The sequence below is a fragment of the Seriola aureovittata genome, chromosome 16, assembly GCF_021018895.1.
Source record: "Seriola aureovittata isolate HTS-2021-v1 ecotype China chromosome 16, ASM2101889v1, whole genome shotgun sequence".
NCBI classification, from domain to species: Eukaryota; Metazoa; Chordata; class Actinopteri; order Carangiformes; family Carangidae; genus Seriola; species Seriola aureovittata.
In genome coordinates this window covers 1024000-1043491 of record NC_079379.1, presented here as the reverse complement: position 1 = coordinate 1043491, position 19492 = coordinate 1024000, and the positions used below count along the sequence as shown (strand labels likewise).

The following is a 19492-nucleotide window of genomic DNA, read 5'->3' as shown; positions in this document are numbered from 1 at the left end:
GGCCACCTGCTACACTTGCATTGTGGGAAACATTTCCTGCCCTTTCACATTTTTTTTCACTGTAGTGCTTTGGATGCAGGCCAGACACACCTGCTGGCACAGGCTGCCAGCCCGGGCGCACGGCTCGGGGGATGCCACTGTGTGTGGCTGAGGAAATGACTGTCAACCTGAAGCCAGCAGACACTACAACAGCCAGTCAGTCGGCTGGTACAGATATAGACACACTGTGCACTGGTATTACTGAAGCCTGTAAAAACACTAAAAGTCCTGCATGAAAAAGGTAAAAGTAGATAAGTATTAGCAGAAATAATGTAATTAAAGTATAAATATATATAAAGTCATGGCTAGCTCCCTCTGACTCATATATTATTATATATGACATCATTGGATGGTTAATATTGAAGCATCAGTGTGTCAGCAGCATGTTACTCTGGAAGCTGCTGGAGGTGGAGCTGTTTTGAACTACTACACAGGGACAGCAGAAGACTGGAATGAAACCATGTGAGAAGTTTAGGGGGAAAGATTGCTATTGGAGAGAACAGTTAACAGCTCATACACATGTGAAATCTGTCCCTGACTACACACTGATGTTTGTAAGATGCCAGAAGCCAAAAATGTTAGAAAGCACTGTTTTGTGTTGTATTTTAAAAGCTTATTATTATTCGTTGAGTCAAATCTTCATCTTAAAAGTAATTAATAACTGTCAATAAGCTGTCAAATAAATGTAGTAGAGTACAAAGGACAATATTTCCCTCTAAGATGAGTGGAAGTGTAAAACAGCACAAAATGGAAATACTCAAGTAAAGTACAAGCACCTCAAAACTGTACTACTTGTTAGCTGGGTAGGTAACACGTATGTTCATCTGATTAAGTATCTCTGTTTCGGGGGCACCTTGGTGGCACACCTGGCAGAGTGCGTACCACATGGGCTTAGTCCTAACGGTCCTATCTACATGTCTACATGTCATCCCCTACAAGTCAAAGGTGCCCAAAAATATATATAAAAAGAGAATTGCTGTTTTGATGAGTCTTGGATCACCACTGATTCGCACTTTCTTGACCACATTTGCTCACTAGACAATGAAATGTATCTGATCCGACTGAGACTGAGCAACTGCCAACCTGACAGACATTTCACACGCACACACACACACACACACACACACACCCGATACACATCCCATCAGTTGAGCTTCCCCTCAGTGTGACCGCAGCAGACGTGAGACATCAGCCTCCACAGGGCTGCAGGCCCGGACAACATCCAAGGCCAGGTCCTTAGGGACTGTGCATACCAGCTCTCAGAGGTGCTGACAGACATCTCAACTCCTCACTGTCCCAACACGCCTCAATACTGCAACTGTTATCCTCGTCCCAACGAGCTCAGCATGTCATGCCTGATGTATTTCCTAGTAGCACTCACCCCAATAATCATGACGTGCTTCAATCAGCTGGTCATGAAGACCATTGCTGTCACAGTGGACTTCCACCCATGTGCATGCAGACACAACCGCTCTACTGCAGGTGCCACTTCATCTGTGGTTCACCTGGTCCTCCCTCACTGGGAGAGCAAGGATTCCTATGTTAGATGGCTCTTCTTGGACTTCAGTTTGTAGATGACATGGTAGTGATGGGGCACTCACAGTGGTGAGTCCAAGTATAGACTAGAAATACCTCCTCACTGTTGTATTCCTCCTCCACTCAGGCTAGTTTCAGGTCACATCCCTGTTTATCCAGAGTCATAGAAAATATGAACCATTTGTGTGAAAAGTTTGTCATAATTGCTGTGAAGTCTTGAGTTATGGCTAAAGTGTTTGGTGAGGTCACACTGACCTTTGACCTTTGACCTTTGATCACCAAAATCTAATCAGTTCATCCTTGAGTACTAGTGAATGTTTGTGCCAAATTTGAAGAAGTTCCATCAAGGCATTACTGATATATTGTGTCCATGAGAATGGGACGAACTAACAACCTGAAAACAAGGTAGAGGTGGTCTCTGGCTTTAAATACATGGGCATGCACATCTCCAATAACCTTAGCTGGAGAAGCAGCACAACCAATACAGTGAAGAAGGCCCCCCAACATCTCTCCTTCCTGATGAGGCTGAAGTGCACTGGTCTTCTACAGGTGTGTGGTGCAGAGCATCCTCACTTCCTGCTTCACAGTGTGCTGCGCTAACTCCTCTGCTGCAGACAGAGGAGGCAGGCAGTGCAACAGGTGGTAAAGACTGCACAGCCCACCCAACATCAGCCACATTTACAACAGCAGGTGCAGGATCATGAAGGCAGCATCAAGGTCGGGACCACCAGGCTGAGGAACGGTTTCTTCTTGGATGCTGTGAGACTGATTTTGATTCTGCACTTCAAGACTGAAAACTCAGACTCACTGAAAAGTTGCTGCTTCTTCATGGACACTTTGTTGTTTTGATTACTGCTGTTTCATATCAGAGCATTGCTGCATTCTACCTGGCCAACTTTTTTTTTTATCTTTTAGACATTTACAGTTTTATTCCTTTCCACACAGTCTGCTCATTTAACACTTCTATTTATATATTTATTTACTCATTTTTATTTTTAATGGTGTTTTACTATGTGCTTTCTTCTTGATTTTATTATTGCTATTACATGAACTGGAACGTGAGTACCTCATTTCATTCCCTTTCATGTTCTGAAATGACAGTGAAAACATCCTTATCCTTGATTTGATTGGTTTGCCAATTTTCTGAACAAATTTCAATGGTTGTTATAGCTATTCAGTTTATGGACATTTCTGAAAGCTGCAATATGACTATGTTTAGGTCTGCAAGAGATTCATAGTGTTAATAAATCTGGTTTATTGTCCATACCTAGATGATACCTGTGTGGTAAGCCTCTGACGCTGCCTTTAGCACCAAAAGTCTTGATCACACGCAACATACTGCATCTCATAAACTACTGGGCATGCTCTCCATGAACAATCAGGACAAACATTGAATTCTTTTATCCAAGGAGTGGTAAGGTCCAAACAGTTCCAACACATTCAAGCCAGTAGAGGGCCTCAGGACTTGAAGGGGCTATTTTTAAGTTTTTTCTTTTCGCTTAGCGTGGTTTCCTATCGGGTGTGGATAATGGTGATTGCCACTTGACAAGAACTTCGGCCATTGTTGTGTTTATAATACAAGAGGTTGTAATACGTCCTCTGTGCAGCTACATCTTCAGGGCAGATTGGAGGCTGCACTGAGTCACTATCAGAAAGATGGGCTGGGGCTAGCTGGTTAGCATGCTAACTTCAGTAGAAGAAAAGGCGTGATAGAGACAAGAGTTAACATTGGTGTTTGTTTCCACCTCTGGAGACAGATGTTGGTGAGTAAAGAAATGAAGTTTGATGCTGAACTCACAATGTTTCTTCTAGACTGGTAAGTAAACAGCTGCTAATGCTAAAGTTAGCTATGTAGCAATAACAAAACTTACATATAGCTCAAATGAGATTTTTGATTTACTCATTACTCATCATTCAGTTTAAAGTTACCACCTGGTTCCACTCCTAATATTTTAGGTAGTAAGGGACACACAGGATGTACGTTAATAATCAATAATCATTATGGGAGTTAAGTTTAAATGAATAATATAAGAACATAGAGAGTCTGAGACCTCAGTGTCTATAGAAGGTAACATACAATTTAAGTAAAATATTCAGTGTGTGACGTCAGGAGAGATGAGAATGATACTGACAACAATGCAGATATACAATGATTCAGATCAACAGTATATTACTCACAGGAGATCCAGGGTGACCTCTTTCCCCCCTTTCACACATGCAGGTCTTTGGGTGCGGGCACTAAAACAAAGACATAAGAAATATATGATCCAAAGTCAACAGTGTGCAATATAAAACAAACAAACAAAAAAAAAAAAACAAGAATAATTAGAATTAACATTGAGAATCTACGATTTAAATGTTAAAAATCATGTTACTTACCCCAGTTTTCACAACTGCGCTCTGAAAGAAACAAAGAAAGCTAGAATTACTCAGCAATTATGTCTACTGAGTTCTGACTCAGCAAAACACTCAATACTGTAGCACTTAACATTCATATCCACTCATTGATACTGTATCACCCTGTGGAGTTCCCACTGTAAACAAATATAGTTTGAACCTGAATTCAGCATTTGATTTCTGATTTCAACATGTCTGCTGTGAACCAGACCTGTCACCAAAACACACTGTGGTTATTCTTAAAGAAATAATTCTACATTTTGGGAAACAGGCTTATTCACTTTCTGATGAGTCAGATGAGAAGATTGACTCCACCCTCATGTATGCCCATTAAATATATAAATACTGCATAAGGCCTCAGCCAGCAGCCAGTTAGCTAACTGTAACTGGTACAAAAACGGTGTAAAAATAATTCAGCATTATACCTGTCTGCAGGATGTTACTGGTCGAGCCAAGAAATAGTCTGATACATAATGACAACATGTCATTTTAAATGACAAAGCACAACAATAAAATCTACAAAAGTGAAGGGGCCTGAAAACTTTCTGAAGACACTGTACACAACATGTCACTAGTGAACTTAAGAGGTGGTGACAGGCTGATTAGGTTTGTGTTGGACGCAGCTAAGCTAGCTGTTAGGCTAACCAGGCTAACTAGCTGCTGGCTGTAACCTTATATTCAACACAGGTGTAAGTCTCCTCATCCAACACTTGTTTCCCAAAACATTAAAAAACTTAAAGCCATACAAACATGTTAAAGGTATTTTCTACTTCATGAAACTCTTTGTGTTTTGAGACCTGCATTGTTTACATCTGGGTTTTTTGCCAGGCGACCCTTCATTTTTACCACTACCACTGTTGTGTGTATTTGTCTGCCTGCTCCTAATCGGTCGGCACTATATGCTTACATGACCCTAAATTTGATATTGTTGCTTTTATTGTTTGTGTTTTATAATATTTTCATTTGATCTGTTTTATTCTGCTATTATTTTTAATACACATACATATTATTATTCCTTCTGAGTATGTTTATTTTTTTCACTGTTTTTGTGAATGCATCCTTTCCACATAAGGCTGTTCACATTGAAATCAGCCTGACACATGAGCAGGCCTGTAGATGTGACTGACCAGTTCATTGAAGAGTTTGTCTTCCAGTTGGCTGTCGGTGAGGCTGAGGACGTGCTGCTGTGGGGGGGCGCTGGCAATGGAGCGCAGCTTTGCACCCATGGTTCCATCCTTGGTCAGGCCCGACAGCCTGATGGCGAACATCCTGATGTTGTATTGCTTGGCCTCAGCAGCAGCTGTCACGGCGCTGGGGCTGCGAGGGTGGTCCGTTCCGTCCGTCATCAGCAGCGCCACCCTCAGGCTGCTGGAAGACGTCTCGCGGCTGAACACCTGGGTGGCGTTGGTGATGGCGTAGGCAGAGTAGGTACCGTGTCCGATGAAGGTCATGGTGGCCACCCGGCTCTGGAACACGTCCAGATCCTGCCAGTCTCTGAAGTTGTGCTCCACTGAGACCGTGCTGCTGTACTGCAGAGCGGCCAGGCGCAGGCGCAGCCGCCAGCCAGCGGAGTGGAGCTGCATCAGCCTGCTGCTGAAACGTAGGATGAACTCCTTCTGTCGCTCAAACAGCAGAGCTTTGGCTTTCTCCGAACTGTCCACAATGAACATAATCTCCACTGGGCAGATCAGGGCTGGCAGCAAAACACAGCAGGAAGTGTTAGGCTACATTGTTCCCACCGGCACTGGTGCTCCACTGATATTAGTCCCTCCACCCATTCAACACTTTGATCAACTACATTCGCTGAAAATGAATGGCCAGATTGCTACTAAACGTGATATGAATTATAACAGTAAACAGAGGGTGATTCCTAATGCTTTCAGTAAACCTCTGATCTTTCATCAAACGCTACCACTGGGTTTATTTTGTTCCTGGAACCAACAGACTGGCCCTGCCAATAGTGTTGGATGTGATTCGCTTATTACAGACCTGCTGGTATCAGCACATACTGTACATGTAAGATCAGTAACAAACCACAAACAAATATCAACTGATATGCTGTATCATTTTTTGTTCTGTCAAATATCAAAATGAGTATTGGCCTCAAGAATTCAACACCTAGGGCTCTGATTTTCAAATAATTCAAGCTGGATAATAATGGTCACCTGAGGATTCAAATACAGAATCATTTTGTTTACTTTGTTCATCTGCTGTTGCACAAAAGGGTGAAAAAGGCAAAAGACACGAGACACAACTGACGGTTTGGGTTAAGCACAATAATAATGAAACTGTCATAAGGACAATTCATGAAATTCTGTGTTCCAACCTCAGCGGCTCTTAAACTCTGCATTCAGTCATTCATACAATTCAGTTCATAGTGATGCAGTACAAACATCTTCAAACAGTAACTTTAAAGATCAACATTTCTAGCTGACTGAGTACCTGTCAGTTTTTCTACCTGAAAGAAACAACATATGTTAACTGCTTTTAAGTCATTTGACACTTAACAGACACTTAACACTCAGAACAGGACACAGGGTTTACACACTGATATATTTCATGGCTTTTGAAACACTTACTTTTGGCCTCATTGATGATGATCTGGTTGTCCTCCCTCTGTCCTTTCCTCCGTCTGCTTTGGCATCTGGTCGAGCTCGACAGAGTCAAAATAACAATCAAAACCTTCAGGCCTAACCGTAACCACCGCATGGTCATCCTCCGGTCCGCTCAGCCTGAGGAAACAAGGAGAGGGTTACAGAGGTGAATGAATACCATCAGTCCTCTGCCACACAGCTTCACTTCGACCCACAGGGTGACGACTGCAGCAGCTACTCACAGAAGCAACGGTTGGTTTCCCTCAGCATCCTGCGATGGTTGTGATATCCTCTACGTTCTGTGGGTTACACACTTCACCTGGCGGCTCTCTGTTAGAGCTCAGGTCGTATCTTTACAATCACAGCTGCTGCTTGACATCACTGTCACCTCTGCTACTCTTCTGTTACCATCTACCACTGCTGATACTAGGGCTAGAATATTTTGATTATTTCTGCATAAATGTGATTAAGTATTTTTTTATCAGTCAGGTATTTACAGTAATTCACTGGGCTAGCCATAAACAAACACTCCTGTCTGCTTATTTTATCTATGAGCAATTTCTCAATATATTGTCCAGAAACTGTGTTTTTCAAAATACATATCAATATCATGATATAGAATTACATACACTGATTTTATCCATATCACCCACTGCTAATTACCACTACTACTACTACTACTGCAATTACTACTGATATTGTTACCACTGATACTACATTTAATGACAACACCACCACCAACAACAACAACAACAACAACAAAAACAATAATAATAATAATAATAATAATGATAATGGTGTTGCTATAGAACTACTTGCGTGAATTTTATGTTGTTAGATTTAATTAACCCTTGTACATAAAATACACTGAATCATCAACATCAACTTCTAATTACTTTTCTGCATAAATTTTCTACAATTTTTTTTTTTTTTTTTGTACATACAGCCTGTGTCCACATTATCATGTCACCGACAATTATGAGTAATTATCATCCATGATGAAAATTGGTCACGTACCTGTGTGTTAATGAAGTCAGGGCACCAGGTTCATTCATCAATGAGCGCGAGCGGCGCTGACGTGCTTTCTCCCGGTGTGGAGGCGCAGAGAGCGGAGAGCAGCGGCACCAGTGGTCTCGCTCACCGGTGACAAGCCAACCACACTACAGCAAGTCACACGTCCGGTTACTCCTTTCACAATAAAGCTTTACCTGAGAGAGACAACGATAGTGTTTTTACTCTTGAATGTGTCTACAGCTACAGTTGTATTTCATACTTGATGGTGTAAATTGGAGTATTGGAGCACATTTTGAAATTTGTCTGCGCTGCTCAACACTTTTTCGTGAATGACAGATTTTCTGCTTTCATTTTGAAGACAAATCGTTTTCTGAAATTAACAAACTGATGCATCTGCCCCCATATGTCACTGGTGAACATCTATAAACATGTGAACATCTATAAACATCAAACAAGTAGATGTTTTATTGTATGATGTATTTAAATCATTATCACTGATGGACGTATGTAAAAGCAGCATATTAATGCTTTAGCATTTTAAGGTGGAATTTATTTCAGCTACTTAGTTTAGTCTATAACAACATATCACACATCCTATTTTATAGACTGATATTTTCTGGATGGAAGTTAACTAGTATAGGCTGGAAAATGAATGTGGTGGAATATTAAGTACAATGTGAAAGGGATTTAAGTTGAAGTAGAAAGCAGTATAAACTAAAATGTCATGGCTGCCATATTGGCAAACAATTAGCCCAATTACACTTCCAACAAACACAGAGAAACCTCAGAGAGAACGGGTGTTAATCCAGAAAATGTTATTGCAACTATCTTTCACTGAAGAAGAAGACAAAACAGTCCAATACAGAACAAGTAGCCTATATACAAAAAAAAAGACTGGTAGAGTGACTGGAGAGTCTTTCAGTGTCTGGGGTCAGACTGAAAGATGGTCCTTCCAGGGTGTGGGAGAAAAAAAGTAATATTCAGGATGTTTTGAATCTAATCTTTATGCAGAGTGGCAACTTAAGAATGTTGAGTGACTGTGAGAAATTGTACCTGGAGGATGTTGGTATGAGAAACTATTAGCTGCTCCCATAATTCATACAGACAGGCTCAGATAAGGCCTCATGCCCAGCTCCTTACATAAATCATGAATATGTCAGACCTGCCACCATTCTCTGTGAGAAGTTACCAGTCATTCAATAAATATTACCTGGAACCCTGAAGAAAACCTTATATAACACTTTCATTTGCTACTGCTGAAAATAAACCCTGCTTTGGACTGACCCAGATCAAACTATCTGCATAATAAGTGCTCGATGTCTATGTCGGCACATTAAAAAGTTAGTAGACTAAAGTGGGTTCACATCCAGGACTGGTTCATTGTGACAATAAAATCCCGGCAAGAGAAAGAATTGGAAACTAAACAATGGAAAATAAACGATGTATATAAGATAATTTGTTTCATAAATGCACACAATACACTTTAAGCTGCAGTAATACACTTTTTTGTCCACTTGGGGGCAGCAGAACTAGCTGTACACAAACTATCCCATAAAGTTTTATGACTACCGTGTTAGCAAACAGTTGCCTATTTACACATACAGCAGACACAACACAACAACATTAAGATTCATTCAGTCATACTTGTGGCCATCAAACAAATGTGAGTCCAACATTCAGTCTCCTTTTAGCTTTATTTTGGTTTCCAGCAACTCCAGAGAAACATGTCTGTCTCTGGCTGCTAAATGAGCCTTTATGTTCATCAACCAGTAGCTAGTGTTGTCTGTTTGGTGCTGGGAAGACAGTGTATACTGGGTTTATTGGAGATTTATGGCTGAACCCACCATGGGCCAGTGTTACATGACTGACTGACAGACTGACTGGCTGACTGACTGACTGACTGACTGACTGACTGACTGACCGATATATTTGAGTGAGTGATGAAGTTCATTGTTCAGCTGCGTGTTGGACTTTTCCCATTGGCTGTACAACAGTTTCTGTTACATCATCAGTGTGCATTTACAGCAGGTACACAACAGTTTTCAACAACTGTATTTGCTCAAATAGTGAATGGGGCTTTATTTTACCTCAACTGCAGAAGGTAACAGGTCTTTATTAGAGACAGGTCTTTATTTCTAATTCCCTCTGTTTGATATGTATAATTGGTCATACTGGTATTTTAGTATGGTACCTCATTTTGATCCACTCCCATTTGCCATGTTATAGGTAAACATAAACTCAACATGTCCTGTAATCGTTTCAAATTAAATTAATTTATTTCTTAATAGAGCTTTTATTGCTACAGTTAGTGTCTCATTTCTGGTTTCTGGTGTTTGGTGTCCGCTAGTTTCTTTGGCAGTTAGCAATGACCTCTCCCTCCCTCCCTCTCTCCTGCTCTCTCTGTTCGATTCCTCTGCCTCCTTTAGCGATAATGGCGTGTATAATTAATGTAGTTTATGGAGGTGAGGCTCATTGAATTGGAAGTGTGACAGGCACACAGAGAGGGTTCGTAAAACCTTCATTAATATGGCAGCCCACCAGGATTTCTCCTTGCTCCTGACGGCCGGTCCAAGTACGGAACTGTGTGAAGCCCCACACAATCCAACCAAAACAATGTGCTGAAAATGGCTAAAAAGTTCTGTAGAGCTCGGGGGAACTGGGTGAGAATTACCTGTGGGTCGGCAAATTAGAGCACACCTTTCATGTTAGTCAGTTTCTCTGTTGTTAATATAAAAAACGCTCTGTATATATCGAGCATATGGAGAGACAGATATGGACAGTCTGTGTGTGGATGAACCAGCCTGGGTGCCTGGTGCTGCTGGCTGGATGGGAAGAGACTGGTGGTAATGCTGGCAGTGGCACGCTGTCTGCAGACAGCTCTGTGCTAAGACAACACAGCCAGACAGCAACAACACCAATAACAGGCTGGGAGTTTAGAGAGCGCTTCCTGCGGCAGTTCAACAGATTTTGACTGGGCCAACAGGCGTTTTTTTTTCAGCGCACGGCTGCACAGCCAGACACTCTCCGGACACAGGCATGGAGAGCTGCTGGTGGTGGGCGGGAAATGTGCCACAGCCTCGCAGCAGGAATTATCCCAAAAATCTAAACAAAGCTCAATATTGAAAGTTGAGGTGCAATAGTCTGCTAAGGTTGTTAGAAGGAAAAAGCAAGTAAGTGGTCCTTGAGTATGTTTGATTTTGTGTTAACTTAAAAAAGTATTAAAGGGCCGCTGTGACATTATGGGAACTCGCTTGTTTGCCATCTTAGATTCCTTTGCACAAGTGGTCACCGTCAATGCAGACATGAACCTACTGAAAACAGTGACTCAATACAGATATTAGTTGGGTATGCACAGTATATAGACAAGCTTAGCACAAAGCTGCTAGATTAGCTTTGATTAAAGGATTCCAGCAGTATGTTTTCACACAGGAACAAGGTGAAAACATACACAGAACCTTCTCAAACCGGCTCTGTAGATGACCTGACTCCAGGTCAGTGTCTGAGGATCATCTGTTATTCTCTCCCACTTTGTATGGTCCTCATCAGTGTTACTGGCTGTGTGTGTTTGTGCTGCAGTGACTGGAGTCATCATTGTTTAGTTTATTTTATTTATTTATTTGATAGGGAAGTTGCAATTTAACATTTCAAAACAAAGCATGAAACTAATGTGCTGCACAGAGAGTTTGTAGCTGTTGCTAATTTGCCCCTCCTGCCCCTCGTTGGGCTTTTACATGTATAATGTCATTACAACAGTCAATGGCAAAAACAACACAACTGATTATATCCTACAATTAGCTAAAAATAGACGGATGTTCACCGATTCACCACGCTCCTAGCTACTGTTACTGTCTTGTCCTTGGATATATCTGGAGCTGAACTGTTGATACATTTATAAACTAATTTGAGAAAGCAAAGATAAGTAGATTGTATCTTTACAGTATGTGACCGTGATGCTGTGAGAAAGGCTTTTTGCCCATTATTTCCAGGGCCTCATCGTATCAGGATGAGAGGGGTCTGAGTGTGGATGGTGACGCCTGAGCCCACACTGTGATACAATATGAAAATGTTAAAAAAAAAAAAACCCATAAAGTGCATAAATACCTGTGTTTTGAGATCTTGAGCCGTGATTCGTTCACGTACTGATGTATGTCCTTGAGTGCATTTGAGCTGTGACGTGCAGCTGTGCCTAAGGTACAAACTCAAACAGACTTCAACTTCAAAGTGCCATATGCTGCATCTCTGCCAGGCTCCACAGACAGTTTCAGGGCCTGTGAGTTCTTACATTAGGTGCTCGCAGGTATGAAGGTCTTCTTGAACCTGCCATGCTTGGATCATTCGTTAAAGCTCCCTGTGGCAGTTCAGACTTTGGCAGGCCTGACAGCTTCATACAGTCGGTCCAGGAGCCCCACTCAGGGGCCCTGATAGGCATGTGATAGATAAGCAGAGGTTGTTTTAGACATGTTGGCTCACATTGCATCAAGAGGAGCTGCTGCATTCATGGCCAACTTCAGTGAATAACAGTCTGTGTCCACTTTGGTATGTGGAATATGACCTGATGACCTTTGGAGGTATGAAGGTATGGGGGTTTTAAACATAAAGAACTTTACAAGAGCCACAGCTCAGTCCAGCAGTTATTGTGGTCATTTTGGGGTTAACAGGCAGAACAGAATGGCATCATAAACATCCAGCCCTCCAAAAAAGACTTAAGATGGATTCATCTGAAGATGGGAATTTACATTACTATGACTGATGATGACTTAAACTACCTGACAAAGGCAAACAGGAAAGCAGAGACAGGCTTAGGCTGATATATGAGTGTGATGATGAATTGGGCAGATAATTGCTTTTTAAAATAAACGGGCTGTGGTCAGTGAGGACCCACCAGCAGGATCAAGACGATCATTTTATGTGACAGTTTCAGGAGTGTCGGTCTATAAAAGCTGCAATGAAACTTGCCTCACTCTGCCTATGGAGCCATTAACTCATTCAAAGAATTTCTCTGTCAGTGTCCTACTGAACCACTGAATACCTGTCAGTTTGAAACCTTTTAAGCTTAATAATGATCCATTACATTACTTACAATCATCAGGTGGACACAAACAGGACTCCAAATCAATGCTTAGGAAGTGTAATTAGGTTTACAGATCTTTTCATTTTATACTGCTTTCTACTTCAACTTCCAATCCAGTTCAAAAGGAAACATTGTAGTTTTTATGTTACTACATTTAACTGAAAGCTATAATAATGAGTTACTTTGCAGCAAATGTTCATCCACCAAATATCAGATAGATAGATAGATAGATAGATAGATAGATAGATAGATAGATAGATAGATAGATAGATAGATAGATAGATAGATAGATAGATACCATAGCAACTTTTAAAGGTGATAATATGCTTGTTCAGTTTGCCCAAAGTGGCTAACAGAATGAATCAATACTGCTTTAAAATATCGGTTTTTGCCCACCACTGTTCAAAAATTAGTATTGGTATAAGAAATAGTTCATTTGATTATTACTTAATCAGCAGTTTTTCTCTTTCTTTTAATTAATAGATTTATCATTTAGTATATAAAATGTCAGGGAAATGCAGATCACTATTTCCCAGTCTTCAGATTACAGCCTTGATGATTTTAGAGGTCTAAACAAACGTGTCGGCACTCCCTAGTGGACAAACACTGCCATGGAGACACTGTTTCAACATCACCTCAAACACATCTGTGGCATTCAGGTGCTGAATGTTATGTTACTTATTGGCTGGCTAACAGGACTTTTAAGTTTTACAATGGTTTGAAACACAGAAACATTTAAGGAGCTAAATGCAGCACATGTTGACATTTCTCTTGATAAATGATGTAAAAGATAAACCAGTGATCAAAATGATCAATTCATTTTTTTGTTGATGGACTGAACTGAACATTTATTAAATGTGTCAGGGCTATAAATTCTTTATGGGTTAAAGGAGAAAAAAAAGAATGAATGACTGTGTTTGTGTGTGTGTGTGTGTGTGTGTGTGTGTGTGTGTCTGGGGTTGACAGAGATAAGCAGTGGCAGAACATGAAGACGTACCCATGATAAAACGGGACATGGAGGTGAAAGTGTGTGTGAACAGAAGCAGATGGAGCAGATGCTGCTACATTAACAGCAGTGTCTCAACTTGCTGGAGCACGGCAGCTGCTTTCCTCCAGGCTACTCCTCCGACCGACGGTGGCAGGGACATACTTAGCTCTTTTACAGCAGTTGACATTATCACCCCGCCTCTTTGATAATGATATACACATCCATACTCTGGTTTGCCATAAAACTATATTTTACAGTGATAATTTCCTCCTTGATCACATTTAATGTCACTATTCTGAAGTGGTGGGAATTTAGCATTCTCTGGAAAGATGAGACTTAAAATCCTTTCAACACACTCTGAAGCCCAGGGCTGTGGAAAAACTGGATCATGTTACACACTGATTCAGGACCAGATCCGATGAAAATGAATCTAATGATCAGATTTTCTGTCCAATTACCTGAAGTGTGATGAACGACTTTGAAACTGATGCTGCAAAACCGCCCCAACAACTTTAAGAGCCAAAACAAAATACGTATAAATGAACTTTTGTCAGCGGTGGAAAAAAAGTATATTTAAAAATATTTTAAATTCAAGTACAAGTTTTTCAAATGTTATTCTACTTTACACTTCCTATGCCAATATATTTCAGAGGAAAATATTCTCATTATAACTCTTTTTTCTTATTTATACAAAAAGTTAAATTGAAAAAATGATTGCCATACAGTAAAATAAAGTATATAACCATATCTAACAGTTCAAAACCTATGATAACTTTAAAATGCTACTTACTGGCCTCTCTTCACTGGTTACAGTGAAGTGTAGAATTGATTTGTTTTTAAAGAGCTGGCCTCAGGTTACATCTCAGAACTCGACGTCCCCATTTCCACATGCAGACCCCTGAGATCTAATGACCAATCACTGCCCTCCGTTCCACACATCCAGTTAAAAACCAAAGGTGAATGAGCTTCTTCGGTTGTTGGCCCTAAACTGTGGAAGTTTCCCACTAACAATTAGATCTTCCTCCTCCTCTGATATCTGTGACACTCATCTAAAGACGCATCTCTTTTCTTTAGCCTTTTGGTCGTCATAGTGACAACATGCCTGACCACACTGGCTTTTGTTTGTATTTTGTTGTTGTGTTATCATGTTATTCAGATATTCTGTGCTTTTGTTCATTTTCCTTTGATCCTTCCAAATAATCCTATAATTTAATCTCTGTAAAGAACTTTGATCAATGTCTTTTTTAAATGTGCTCTGACTTGAGTTTAATATTTTAGAAAATACACACAAACCGCCCTCATGTCTGGTGCTGCGCATGAACGTGAACATGAGCGGCAACTTTTACGCTACGCAGCGTTTGAAGCAGTTCCATGAAAAAACAGGTGAAGACTCAGACGGATTATACTTATATACGGATTTTAAATGTAACTCATGTCCATGATTCCTCAGGGGTGAACAATAACTCATTTAGTTTGGGAGTGGCAGTGACTTGGGGCTGGTGATGGATGGGTAGAAGGAGGTTCTATTGAAAGAGAATAGCGGCCTATTTAAAAAAAAAAAAAAAAAAAAGGCAAAGTCAAGGTGGAGAAACATATCAGAGATGATTAAGAGAAATGGAGGAACCTGAGCTAAACTTCAACTGTAAAGTGTCTGAATACTTATGTCAATGTGAGATTTTACTTTTTAATAAATTTGTCAAAATTTCTAAAATTCTGTTTTCACTAAGGAGCACTGCTTGATGAAGGAAAAAAAGATTTATTTTCGTGTCAGGCCTTTCACGCTCAGATTTCTCTACAATATAAATGGCAAGAATCATTAACAACATTCCTCTGACTGCAGCTTGCTGTTGTGTTGTGGTGCGGTGCTGTCTTACTACATCATGAAAGACAGATGGTTCTTCCCATCTGCTGCCAAGGATTTTTTCAGTGCCTGCTCCTTTTACTCTAAAATAGATATTCACAATAGAAAGACCAACATTATGACTCACTACCTATGTGAACATTTAATATTGTGATTGTCACTCCCATTAGGTAAAATCTATTTTTGCTTGATAATTGACACCATTAGGTTGTAGGTCAATATAGGAACTTGAGTTTAATTGAAGGAAACAAAGCTTTGAGGGTATGAATGAGTTTTATCCCCGGATCTGTCGGGCTAAGGACAGCGCATGTGGTCATACTGCCCCCTGCTGCCCAGCACAGTCCATGTTCATGCTGCTTATATTAGAGCGGAACGACCATCCAGTATTCCACGCTTATACAGAACATTCCACAGAGCCACTATTTATTCAGTAATTAGTGCATTAATGATTAATGAACGGACTGTAAAACATGCCAAGAATGTTGTAGTTTAAAAAGAAGTGGATCATGTGCAGGTTTGGAAAGCTTCTCGTTTGATGGCATGCAATGACATAATATTGATAATACAGTACATTGTTTATCATTGATATAGGGACTATTTGTAACTTCACCAATAATAGACTTTTGATTTTTCAACCATCAGAACTGATTGGGTTGAAAATGGAGACCAGATATAAACAGGTGATTAACATTACATAAACGCCATTATACAACTTGGGTGCAGGTGGAAGGCAACAAAATAATCAAAACATAGTCTTAGTCAAAAAGATGTTTTTATTTTTAAAATTGTTGGACATTGCATGTGAAAAGAAACTTCCAACTTTATTCTTTAAGGGTCTAAATTATATTGCAAAAAATGATTAGATAATACAGATCTGGGCAAATCTATTCTCACAACAGAAACAAGCACAAAAACGAACAGTCTTCAGACGTGAGGGCTCATCCACTCGAAGCCACTTCAAAAGGGTAGTGCTGGGGGAAGTCATGGACGACCTTCAGGGCTTCATTATACAGCTCTAAATCTGTGGGACAGATGGACACTCATCAATGCCGCTGTGTTACAAACACCTCATCTGTTCATGAAATGACACCTACCAAAAAGGATGCCCTTGTCCTCTCGCAGCATGTGGTATGTTGTGGCCATTATTCCTCCTTTGTTGGACACCATACCAATCACCTCCACCACGCCGCTCAGCTCCTCTTCAAGCTGGAGAGATAAATGTACTTAAACATGTTTAAACTGTTGACTGAAAACAGGTTTAGCCTTTTATTCTAGAGCTGTGCAGATGATACCAACACACACCATTCAAACACATGCATGCAGCAAAGGGTCATGGGTCAGACTCAAACCCGTGCCACTGCCTTAATGGTACATGCTCTACTAGGTGAGCCACCAAGGTGCCCCAGTTTTATTTTCCATATAAAAAGAAATCAGCAAAAGGAAAATTGAATTCAATTTTCTAAAATTGTATTTTTCATTCATTTGTCAGAATGTATAATTGAGATTTTGGTCTCTTTTTTTAAATTTGTAACTATGGACTGTTACAAATTCTATTAATGCCCTGGCTTGCTTGAGAGGGCGGGATCTAAGCAGCCGGCTCAACATGGAGGTGAGTTACACCAGCTGTTTTTTCCACAGAGCTTGACAGCTACATGCAGAGCATTCATAAAGTCTTCACTTTTTCATGTTATGGTTCAGCCTCATGGTAAAATCAAAAATTCTACAATTTTCCCTCATCAATTTACACTCAACACCCATAATGACAAAGTGGAAACAGATTTTTAGACTTTTTTTTTTCAAATTTATTAAAAAGTAAAATATGGTGAAATATCACATTGCCCTGTGTATTCAGATACTTGACTGTGACTCAGGTTCCTCCCTTTCTCTGGATCATCTCTGAGATGTTTCTGCACCTTGATTGGAGCCCACCTGTGGTAAACTCACAGCTGATTGGACATGATGTGGACAGACACACACCTGTCTATATTAGATCTCACAGCTGACGATGCAGATCAGAACAGAAACCATGAGGATGAAGGAACTGCTGCAGAGCTCAGAGACAGGACAGTGTCAGGCTGACCAATCAGGTCTTCCTGCCCTCTCAAGCAAGCCACGGCATGAATCGAAATTAAAGTATTCAGATTTTTGAATTTCTATCCAACAGTCCTTAGATGGAATTTTTAAATTAAACATTGATCTGACAAATGAAAAATAGATACAAATTTGAGATTTAAAATTTTTTCTTGTTAATTTTAATATTCAATCTAATACGAACATATGATGAGTATTATATGGAGCCAATTTGAGTAGATATGTTTGTGTAGTATACTCATTCAAGAGACCACGTTTCTTTGTTACACAGACAAAGGAACTCACTTCCCCACAGTTCCTCACTGTTCACACCTGGGGATGACCCGCCCCCAGTGTGTGACATGTGACCCCCCAGGGTGTCACCAAACAAAAGTTGTCCTTCTTTGCTCTCTCTCTCTCTCCTCTTCTCAGCTTGCTCTGGAGAGCAGCTCCAGCTCTCTCCTGTTGGTTCTTCAAAGGGCAACAAGGCCCCAGCCCAGGTCAGCTCAGCTCTCTTCAGAATCAGCAGCTACAGCAAAAGGCCAGCTGATTTTCCACACAGCAGCATAGTCTGTCTGACAGGTGACGCAAAAACTGTGCAGACTACTGCTTGAGAGAATTGCCACTTACTGTGTCATCATTGTGCAAGACGGGCCATTCTGAACAAACCCACACAATCTGGTGACAGTGGTGAGGTTGGTAGCAGCTGCTGATGGCAGAGATGCTAGACCTCAGAGTACCAGCATCTCTCCTGCTGTTACAGCTGAAGAAAGCACAATGCCCCAATAATGTAGTAACAACTACAGATGGGCTTCACAGCTGCTGTGATCCCATCGCAAGATGATTTCTCGCATTATTATTGTTTGAATACATTCCTGTATGTCCCAAGTTCATTCTCAGTCATGTAAAAGTCTCTTAGAAAATCAGCTGCCTGCTCCGTGTTTAACAGTTCTGCAAACTGTTGTGACCATGACTCTGTTGAATGAAACATAATCTGCTTTTTGTCCTCTTATTTAGGAAAATTATTCTTTTAATTTATAAACAACCCAGTCACATCAGTACTGCTATCTGGCTGCAGTTTGTGTCGATCTGAGAAACCCCTGAAGGTTTAAGGACACTTTTTGCAGTTCTGAAGTATTTCCAGACCCATAGAAGACTTATGTTAAATCTGTAAACAAAAAATATACTTGATAAATAACGATTTTGACCTATCTCCCCCTTGTTCATTTTGTACAAAACTTGGAAAATGTAAATGTAAACACAATATAACATGAATATAGACATATTTAGTTGCTAATGAAACATTTATTTCTCTTGGAAAACAGGCTGGTTTACATCGCTTCCTGTTTAGAAGAGTTATTAAACCCAGTCTAGAGAATCAACAGTCACATCGGTATATTGCCTTCAGTTTTAGAGAAGCAACGTTAAACCGTCACTTAATGTACTCACGGGTTCGTTGAGTTCAACTGTTGCACTCTTTCCTTCTCCGTCCGACACAGTGAACGTTTTTCCTGTTGGGTGAACCTGACAACGCATAGAATAACCACTTTATGTTCCTGGCATCCACAGTGCAAGTCACCGTGTTTACAAACACACTTTAATTTAAACTAGCTGCAAATCACACGAACCTTCTCCACACGCCCAACGAAGCAAACCGGTCTGTTAATGTGCTGCGACAGCATAGAGCAGTTTATTCTTGGTCTTGGGACGTCCATTATTCCTGCCATTTTACGAGTTGGAGTCGAATGCTTTACTGAGCTGGCACAATGCTGAATAGCGCGGGAAATACTTCGTTGTATACTTTTGTTTCACACGGTGGGCCGAGCGGGTGGAGTATCTAAAATGACGTCTAAACCCGCATTGTCTTGTAGTTACGGCAAACCCAGGAATCTAAATCGAACGCCCTCAGCTTCTACTATGAC

General features: G+C 40.6%; 2 protein-coding genes across 2 annotated transcripts in view; both read right to left on the bottom strand.

Moving 5' to 3' along the window:
* The window catches only part of col28a1a (collagen, type XXVIII, alpha 1a), a 34741-nt gene extending 28060 nt beyond the window's left edge, over nucleotides 1-6681 (bottom strand). Inside the window, exons 1-4 of the mRNA XM_056399628.1 lie at nucleotides 6552-6681; nucleotides 5100-5665; nucleotides 3955-3975; nucleotides 3754-3813 (exon numbers count right to left, since the gene is read on the bottom strand). Of these exons, the coding sequence (XP_056255603.1) occupies nucleotides 3754-3813; nucleotides 3955-3975; nucleotides 5100-5665; nucleotides 6552-6681 (777 nt within the window). The remainder of the gene's footprint in view (nucleotides 1-3753; nucleotides 3814-3954; nucleotides 3976-5099; nucleotides 5666-6551) is intronic.
* Nucleotides 6682-16253: 9572 nt separating this feature from the next.
* rpa3 (replication protein A3) lies at nucleotides 16254-19452 on the bottom strand. Its single transcript, XM_056399275.1, has 4 exons — nucleotides 19199-19452; nucleotides 19020-19094; nucleotides 16595-16706; nucleotides 16254-16521 (listed from the first exon to the last, which is right to left on the bottom strand). Exons 1-4 carry the CDS (start codon nucleotides 19295-19297, stop codon nucleotides 16439-16441), a joined length of 369 nt encoding a protein of 122 aa, XP_056255250.1. The 5' UTR covers nucleotides 19298-19452; the 3' UTR covers nucleotides 16254-16438.
* Between the last annotated feature and the right edge of the window lie 40 nt (nucleotides 19453-19492).

Excerpts from the sequence above, each read along its gene's own strand:
- rpa3 (XM_056399275.1), bottom strand. The coding sequence starts at position 19,297 with ATGGCAGGAATAATGGACGTCCCAAGACCAAGAATAAACTGCTCTATG. Across the intron at positions 19,095-19,198 it reads TCGTTGGGCGTGTGGAGAAG|GTTCACCCAACAGGAAAAAC; the intron begins GTTCGTGTGATT and ends ATGCGTTGTCAG. Across the intron at positions 16,522-16,594 it reads GGACAAGGGCATCCTTTTTG|ATTTAGAGCTGTATAATGAA; the intron begins GTAGGTGTCATT and ends TCTGTCCCACAG.